This window comes from Podarcis bocagei (genome assembly GCF_964188305.1).
Source record: "Podarcis bocagei genome assembly, chromosome: 2".
Taxonomy (NCBI): Eukaryota; Metazoa; Chordata; class Lepidosauria; order Squamata; family Lacertidae; genus Podarcis; species Podarcis bocagei.
The window spans coordinates 62,643,240-62,652,953 of NC_138126.1; the positions used below are offsets into that span (position 1 = coordinate 62,643,240).

Sequence of the window (9,714 nt, forward strand, 5' to 3'; positions counted from 1 at the left end):
AAAAGCAGTCTCAGACTCAGGCTTGCTTAGAGGTCACAAAATTGCACTCTTTGATGGCAGTGGGGGACTGGGGAAGAAGGCTAGAAAGCAGTAGTTTTGGTGGAGAAAAGAAACAAACCAAAGAAATAAAATAACGCATCAGAGAATTTTGGTACCATATAATATAACCACAAGCCTTAGGAGAGTTGGCTTTATGAAAAACTGAATCTAGATACTTAGACAATGTTTTTGTTTGTTTGTTTACTGCCTGAGCAATTAGAATAATAGAATTGTTGAGCTGCAAAGGACCCAAAGAGTCATCTAGTCCCGCCCCCTGAAATACAGGCAAGAACTGAACTTAGTTGGCCACAAATCATCAGTGACATAGTAAATTGATGCCAACCCTAGGTTATCTGTTAACAAAGTTGTTTCCGGCTCAATAATTACACAGTACTTGCTTCACCATGAGGCTAAACATACAGAACATGAAGATAATTATTGTAGCCATGGCATATCATAAATTGCATTCTTTAAAATATAAAATATTATAATTACACATGTGGAAAATATAGGCATAGCTCTGTATTGTTTAGGGTTTGCGTTTTAAAGATTACAAGCAGTACGAAGACTCCAGAAATCCAATGAAAACTCCCAGAATACTGGTGGTTTTATTTGCTCTTCTGCAGTAACAAGTGGAACCTTCAACAAAATTGTGCAATATTTCCTCCTTCCTAAGCAGAGTGTTCCTATTGTGGGTTACAGGCAATATTCTCTCTGAGCAGGGCATTCTGCTACACTGCACCACCACTTTCCATTTCCTGACATTCATGACTACTGAGCATGCTCAGTCCTTATTTGGCTAGTTTTTGTTTTGTTTTGTTTTGTTTGGCGGGGGAGACAGTTGATAGCTTTTTGTTGTTGCTGATTTTTTTTAATGGTTTTGTAGTTCTGTAAATTTCAGGGTTCTTCTGAGCATGGTGAAACACACTCTTGTTTTGTCATGACTCCATATTGACTCTAGTCCTGTAGACACTGATTTCACTGTTTGAGGGAGTGAAGATTTCAGTTTTCATTCCAGAAATGACAGAGAAAACAATACTATGTATTATATTTTTCCAGAATTACTCTTGGTGGGGTGGGGAGCGTTAATTGTTTTGTTCGGTTTTCTTTTTACATTTATCTTGTAGGGGATCCTGATTCAGCTAAACCAACTTGATCTCTAAAGCATCACATCTCCATTTGAAACACACACAGAGCTTTTTTTCAGCTGGAACTTGCCGAAACTCAGTTCCGGCACCTCAGGCAGACTCCATTGCCATTATAAGAAAGCAAGTGAGGCGGTCATGGTGAATTCCTGCACCTCTTTTTCTAGAAAAATAGCACTGTAACACACATATGGGCATACAGCCTTTCCCCTGAAAATCTATGTGAAAATGTTGGCCTAATTTTATTTTATTTTAGGCTTTTTTGCTCTGCTTCTTCATACAGGTTTAGAACTGTTTTAGTTTTTATTTTAAATAAATTATCACCATCCCCCAAGGCAGGGGCTAGGATTTAAACTGTCTCCTTTGATTACTGAGCATCACCACTAGTACCCTTAGCAGCTGAACGTTAAGCAGAAAAGGTGGGAATTTTGTACCAACAACAGCCTGAGGCGCATGTAGGTTCCCTTGTGCCCTTGGCATGAGCTGTACCGGCACCCTGGGTCCCCTTTGCCTTGACAAGGAGATGTATTGGCATCTCTGAAGCTGCAAGAGACCATGGACCAAAAACTCAAAAAGTTTGCTTTTCATAGCTTTTGGGTTCCGCCAGTGCCTTCCTGTGCGGTCGTGTAGTCAGGCGGACTCCTAGCCACTCTAAGCCAGAGTGGAGAGGTGCTATTTTTGTGACCACCAAGGCCTGCGCCCTGACAACAACAGAGCAAAACATACGGAATCAGGAAGAAGAAAAAATTTGCTGGATAGAGGGGTGTGGCTGATAATAGCTCCGCCCACCTGATTGTCAACCTCAAATTCCAACATTCTCGAATGGGCATTCCTTGCTTTACTCTAGGTGCCATTAAGGCAGTGACGTGGATGTCAGTTGAATTGGCTACATGGAGCTGGATGCAAACGAGGAGGGAACAAAGTCCTTGCCGGTGATCGGGTAAAGAGTTGTTCCATCTCTCTAGACAGCTAAATGTTGACTCAGTCCCACCTCAGCCTAAGAAGACCAGCTATTATTATGCTTGTAACCTCACCCTCAAAGACTTTCAGGGCAGCTCCAATGGAGTTTCCCCAGGTTAACCTCACAGCAACCCTGCAATTTAGATTAGGAAAGGAGATTTGGATGGGGAGAGAGCTGGGTTCAAAGCTCTGCTGCAACAGGAAGCTCACTGGGTGAACATGGAGAACTGGGCCAAAACTAGCGAAATGAATTCCAATAGGGACTAATGGAAGGTTCTGCACTTAGGCAGGAATAACCAGCTGCACAAATATAAGAGGAGGGACATCTGGATTGCCAGTAGTACAAATGAATAGGGTCTTTGTAGATCACAAGCTCAACATGTGATGCAGCGGCAAAAAAGTGAATACTATTATAGGCTATATCAACAAGGTATAGTGTCTAGATCAAGGGAACTAATAGTACTGCTTTGTTCTGCCTTGGTCAGACCACACCTGGAATACTGTGTCTATTTCTGGGTGCCACAATTTAAGAAGGATATTGACAAGCTGGAATGTGTGTGGAGGAGGGCAACCAAGAAGTTCAGGGGTCTGGAAACCAAGCCTTATGTGGAACAGTTGAGGGAGTTGGGTATGTTTAGCCTGGAAAAGAGGCAACTGAGAGGAGATATGATATCCATCTGCAAATATCTCAAGGGTTGTCACACGGGGGATGGAGCAAGCTTGTTTTCTCCTGCTCTGGAGGGTAGGACTCAACCAATGGATTCAAGTTACAAGAAAGGAGATTCTGACTAAGCATCAGGAATAACCTTCAGCCAGTTAGAGCTGTTAAGACAGTGGAACGGACTCCCTTGGGAGGTTGTGGACTCTCCTTCCTTGGAGGTTTTTAAACAGAGGTTGATGGCCATCTGTCATGGATGCTCTAGATGAAATTCCTGCATTGCAGGGGGTTGGACGAGATGACCTTCAGGTCTCTTCCAACTCTACAGTTATGCGATTCTGTTATTCTATGACTTTCTTCACAACTGCCACTAACTAATAAAAGGATTTATCTTTGCAGGGTGGATGAGGACACAGAAAAGGAGCATGCCTGGCACCCTACCCACCTGCAGCTGACTGTCCTGCGTGCCTGCTCTCTACGCTCCAAGGGCGCCACTGGCACCAGCAACCCCTATGTTGTGATTCAGCTACAGAAGCAGAAGTTCAGGACCTCCATAGCATTACACAGCCTAAGTCCCGAATGGCATGAAGAGTGTACATTGCAGCTGCCCAGTGTGCTGGATGACTCAGAAGAGAATGGCCTCATCCTTACCGTCATGCACCAGTCCTTGCATCATTTCAACCAGTTCCTCGGCAGAGTATGCTTGCCTCTTGCCCAACTTTTTCAGGACAAAACGAAGAGAAGAAATGAGTGAGCATCACCTGCCAGCCCTGCATCTATCTTGTGAAGTCAAGCTAGGGATAACCAACACAGTGTCCTTCAGATGCAATTTCCATCAGCCACAGCCAGTTTGGCCAGTGGTCAAGACTGATGGCAGTTGTAGTCTAGAGGACACCATGCTGGTTAACCCAGAGTTCACATTTTTGAGCCATGGGGTGGCATCAGGCAAGAAGTGCAGGAAGATATAGTTTGGAGGTGATGGCCCTTAAGAAAATGGTCAGTGCCATGAGCAGCAAAAATGTGGCAAAGCCTTTTAAGAGGTGCATCATTGCACAGCCGAGGCAGCAATGCAAATGTCATGCACACACAAACATGTGCACACAATAAGATATTGGACGAAAACTAACTAACCCATAGCTCCCATAAAAATGCACATATATTGAAGGGTTATGTAAAAGTGCCAAATTTTAGCTGGGATTGTAATATTAGTAAGTACTTGGGAGGAAAGGAGAGGGCCTTTCCCACTGGGGCTCCCCACTTGTTGCTTTCCTGCTGAAGTCCACCTCGTACCATAATTAACGTCCTTCTGGCTCCAGGTAGAAACTTATCACTTCCCAGGCATTTGATAGCAAAATTGTAATAATCTATCTATTGATGGTGTGTTTTTGCTGCTCTTTTATTGGTTCTGTTTTATTGTATGACTTTTCTTATAATGCATCCCCCCCCCCATTTTAAGCCATGCTTTATGCTTTTCACATTTTGTAAATCACTCCTAGGCTCCTTTTGTGGCAAGCTATTAATTAATAGCTGACTGGAGAAGCAAGAAGGAGGATTCTGTCTTCTTCAGAGCTGGTAGGGAAGTTTAGCATATGGATGAGATTTAATACACTTATCCAGTCACGCTCTCTGAAATGCCCAGTTGCAGAATCTGGCAGGCTCCACCTTCAGCAAACCACCCAGGCGCACCATTCTTTTTAGCATCTCCAGTGCAGAATAGGGCACTTCACATTTTCCAAAATGTAAGTTGCAGCAATTAGCCTGTAAGCAAACAGGAAACTGGTAGGCCGAAAGATCCAGCCAAGTGCTGAGGTCACTGCAACACACACCCAAATTGGAAATTTAGAGGAGTTGCAAACTTCTCAGCAGCTGCCAAATGACCAGTTTACAAAATGGTTACATTCACACTGTGGTAAGTTACAACTTGGTCAATATTCAACTGCAGTATATGACAGGGGAAACCAACAGTGCCCTCCAGATGTTGTGTCGTACGACTCCCATCACCCTCAGCCAGCACAACTTGGTCAATATTCAACCGCAGTATATGACAGGGGAAACCAACAGTGCCCTCCAGATGTTGTGTCGTACGACTCCCATCACCCTCAGCCAGCACAACCAAAGGTCAAGAATCACGAGTGTAGTCCAGCAACACTTGCAGGGCACTGTGTTGGCTACCCCTGCTCTAGAGCATCCTTCTACGACCCAGTGCCCTCTAGATATGTACTGCAACTCCCTTTAGCCCAGGGTTTCCTAAACTTGGGTCTCCAGCTGTTTTTGGACTACAACTCCCATCATCCCTGACTGCTGGTTGTGCTAGCTAGGCATGATAGGAGTTGTAATCCAAAAAAACAGCTGGAGACCCAAGTTTGAGAAACACTGCTTTAGCCCAAGCCAGTCGCTGAATTGTGCAAAACATCTGGAGGACACCAGGTTGAGGAAGGTTGCCCTATTGTGTTACCACATAGGTGCCAAGAAATAACCTGGTGGCTATATTCTGTCTCTTCTAACCTAGACAGTACGCCTCTGAATACCAGTGGCTGAGAATCACAAGTGGAGAGAGCGCTATTTGGCTCTGTTCCTGCTTTTGTGCTTCTCATAAGCATCTGGTTGGTTACTGTGAGAACAGGATGCTGGATTAGATGAGGCCATGGCCTGATCCAGCAGGGCTCTTGTTAGATTATTGGTACTACAGTGGTAACCCATAGAGCCAGGGGAGACTGTGTGCAACTCTTCCGATCTTTCAGGCTACAGTTTGAGTCACCCCTGCTCATGGTCTAACTGGCTGGGTCTGATGGGACATGCTCCACAACACCTGGAGGGCACCATGTTGCCTCTCTCAGCAGTAGAAGAGTGGCAAGTTAGACCCCTGCCATAGAGGCCATTGTCTTATCTCTCTGCAGGTGGTTTGTGCTGCAATCTCGACCTGGCAAGAAGGAGAAGACCAGAGGACAATTGCAGCTGGACATTCAGTTCTTACAAATCTCATCACAAGCCAGTGAGCCAGCGTTAAACTCTCGTGGGCCCTGGGCTTTCTTCTCCAGATTCTATGGGAGCAGGAAGGGCAGACGGTACAAGGTGTACAAAGAAGCTCCGTCTCAGTCACCCAGCTTGGTATGTGAAGCAGGACAGAACCTGTCCCAGTTACTGAGTTCTCTTCTGCAAGGGGTGCAGGCCCTTTCCTTTTTCAGCCAGAAGAAGCTGAATGAACTTGGGCCGTAAACTCCACTTTATAAGTAGTTCTGTAAACAACTTGCATAGCTGGCAAAGTGTTCCTAGAATGCAAAGGCAACCCTGTTGGCCCACAACCATCATTCAGAGGGCCTTCTTGGTGGTGGCGCCTGTCCTGCCGCCAGATGTCAAGGAAATAAACAACTACCTGACTTTCAGAAGACATCCAAAGGCAGCCCTGTTTAGGGAAGTTTTTAATGTTTGAAGTTTTATTCTGTTTAATATTATGTTTGGAGCTGCCCAGAGTGGCTGGGGAAACCCAGCCAGATGGGTGGGCTATAAATAATATTTATTTATTTATCAATCAATCAATCAATCAATCAAAAAACCACATTAGGGTAATACTGTTATGTGGCCAATCAATATGTCAAAAAACGGTGTGCAAGCTTTTCAGTTCTCCAGAATTCTTCATCAGGCAGACAGTAAGCAGAGCAAATGGTGGGTGGGAGGAGGTGGCGGCTGGTGGTAAAGTCATCACTGTATGAGTCTTTAGATGGAGTGAGGTATGAGACCGCAGACGTTCAAATGAGGCTGCATTAGGTATTAGGGAGGCATCAGTTGCACTATGGTCTCTTGGGAAGCAGAAAATCCTCTTGGTAGCCTTAGGCTACAGTCCTATATACCCACTGACTAGTGGTTAAGCATCCCTGGATCAGTTAAGCATTGCTGGTCAGCCAAATAATCCTGTTCCTCAAATAGAATAATACCGAGCAAGACTTCCTGAATAGTGACTACCTGCCAAGGCCCACTTTCTTTCCATTCCTTGCAAATGGTGACAGACTTCGCTTCCCTTTTTGTTGGTTAAAACAAAACAAAACATTTCTCTACTAGGGATAAGAACATTGGGAAGAGAGGAAGCCTAGCCAACCAAGTCCTAGTTCTCTTTATCAAGCATCTCACTATGGGCATCATTTCTGACTGGGGATGGTAGGCAGTGACCCTAGTTGGGCACATTTGAATAGTGGTGAATTAAGCTTCAGAGCTGCTGCCTTAACTCTGTATGCTTCTTTTTTATACAGACAAACGACGAGGATTCATCTTCCTCCAGTATGACCACTGAGCTGGAGGCCTCATCAATGAAGTCTGGATCCAAGTGTGGCAGCTCTTTGCACATGGTAGCAGGTGACTACGGAGAGGAGGAAGTGCCCAAGCTGTATAAGGCAGCACTGTGAACACCTTACCAACTGGAGGGAGTTACCTCCATGTAGATGTTGCCAATGCAGTACCTTCCAGATGTTGTGGACTAGATCCCACCATCCCTGGCCACTGACCACGCTTGCTGGAGCTGATGGGAGTTGGCATCCAGTATCTGGAAGGCACTAGACTGCAGGAGGCTGCCCTGTGAGATCGCTTATCGCAGGCATGCACTAGTTCCAACCTTGCTTTAGGAAAGGAGCAACTAATGTAGTAAACCTTTAAGATCGGCAGTGCAAACTGAACTGAAACATAGCTGACCCTCTTCCTCCAGGGAAGTCAACCCAAACTATCGCTTAGCTGATCAAACGACTGCTAAGCTGTGTTATCAGTGGTGAGCCCGTTTATTTCATAAATGAGACAGCACCCCATCTTCAGCAACTGGCCATTACTGTCGGCAGTGCATCTTCCATTACTTTTAGTGTCAAAGTGCATCATCAGAGAGCTGATGGTGACAACAGTCTCAATTCCAGATCAACTTCCACCATTAGCTCCCAGCAATGCTATAGTAGCTTCACATTGCTGAAAAGTGCCACCAGGGATGTCACTATGAGACGGATGGGCCTCAGGAAAAGTATTGCTCTACTTCCTTTGTGTTAAGGGAAGGATTCAGAAGACAGTATGCATGAGGGGCTATGTTGGCTAGCCCCACCCACCACTGCTGGCCACATCAGCAATGGTGAGAGGGTCTCCAAGTCAGTGCCAACCCTGTCACATATCTCTGCCTGCCACAGGTGCTCCATGCAAATCTATGCATCCGCCTCACATGTGCTTTCAGCGCATGAGGGTTTGCTCATTCAGATCAGTACAGTGGTGCCTTGCAAGACGAAAAGAATCCGTTCTGTGATTCTCTTCGTCTAGCGGTTTTTTCGTCTTGCGAAGCAAGCCCATTGACGGATTAGCGCTATTAGCGGCTTTTAGCAGCTTATCTGCTGATTGGATCAGCTGATAAGCGGATTAGTGGCTTAGAAAAAGGGGGGAGGGGGAAAAACCAGCAGGAACTCGCAAGACATTGTTGTCTTGCGAAGCAAGCCCATAGGAAATTCGTTTTGCGAAGCACCTCCAAAATGGAAAACTCTTTCGTCTAGCGAGTTTTCCGTCTTGCGAGGCATTCGTCTTGCGGGGCACCACTGTACCTACTTCTTGCCCACCCTCTAAAGTCTGAGGACAGGCTGACAAGCCAAGAGTTCCACTGTGCACTCTCCAATTTTGCCCTGGTTCTTTTAGCTACAGGTAAGTGGAAATTGTATGACATGCCTAAAAAATAGCAGTTTGTCTCTCTCTCTCTCCCTCTCTCTCCCTCTCTCTCTCTCTCTCTCTCTCTCACACACACACACACACAGTATGTGACATGGGGGAATGTGTGCTAAGGGAACTTTGGTTTTGCACTCAGAATAAATTATGCATATCAGTTTGAGTTGCGTTACTCAACTGCACTGTGGATTGTCTGCAAAGTCTGGAAGATTTAGACAAGGACTAGATTAGTTGGGAACAGCAAAGCAATCAGCACATATAGAAGCCTAGAAGTCAGGGGAAGTTGCTAAAGGTGCACCACCGCCAGCTGAAAGTCAATCTTGATTTCCATGTACCCCTTATGGGGGTGCATGGAACTGATTTATTATTTTTTTAAAATCATGCACTGCACTGTGTAGCAGATATTGGGAATGGGCACCCTAAGACACCTATGACACATTTTGGGAGCTCTTTTCACAGAGTTCTAGAATCTCACATCTACTAATACATCACACTCCAGCTGCAAGCAATTAATGAAAAGTTTTGTTAAGTGGGAACTGCTTTTGGGCTGTATCACAGTTCTGTAACCCTTTTGGCTCTACCCCCACCCTTTACAGCAACCTCGGCTGGCAAAAAAACCACCTCCAAAACTCAGCTGCAGAAGCTTATTTCGTGCAACTACAAAGAACTCGCCCCTGATGCTAAGAACCTGGCAGCCAACTCAAGTCAGTCTGAACACCCAAGCACCCTCGAACAGTTCAGCAGCATATTTACTCAACAGCTCAAGAAAAAATCTAAGCCTCTGAAAGAGGAGAGGAACCTGGAGGCAGCAGGCATTTCTATGGAGGCTTGGCAAACATCTCTTCCACCTCTCCACGTTGCAGGGCCCAGTGACATCCCTCCACGAGCACAGACCCTTCACCTGTCGACAGTCAGCCTCCAGCAGACAACCAGCACTGCTACAGCCAGCTCTGTGACCAGGCACTTCCACAGGTGCCGCATGCACCTGAGTAGGAGCTATCAGTTCTTTCGCAGGTGTTTTGGCCTGGTTCCCTGATGCTGGGGGGGGGGTCTGTCTTTTGTCTCTCGTTCTCTTGGCGAAGGAGATTTATTGGAATAGTCACAGTGTACAAATGGATCTTATTCAGACAATATATCTCTTTACTTGTGTGGCTAGTTTCTTTCATTTTTAAGGCGTGCCAGGCAACATCAGGGCCAATCAGGGATCTGAAGAATGGGTTTGGATGATGGTTTTGGATG

At 45.6% G+C, this 9,714-nt stretch overlaps 1 protein-coding gene across 1 annotated transcript; it reads left to right on the forward strand.

Moving 5' to 3' along the window:
• The first annotated feature begins 1,912 nt into the window (after positions 1 to 1,912).
• On the forward strand, positions 1,913 to 9,624 carry LOC308582534 (uncharacterized protein). The gene is made up of 5 exons (XM_081185727.1): positions 1,913 to 2,124; positions 3,202 to 3,552; positions 5,700 to 5,910; positions 7,047 to 7,149; positions 9,072 to 9,624. The coding sequence occupies exons 1-5, from the start codon at positions 2,075 to 2,077 to the stop codon at positions 9,509 to 9,511; spliced, it is 1,155 nt and encodes a 384-aa protein (XP_081041853.1). The 5' UTR covers positions 1,913 to 2,074; the 3' UTR covers positions 9,512 to 9,624.
• The last annotated feature ends 90 nt before the right edge of the window (positions 9,625 to 9,714 follow it).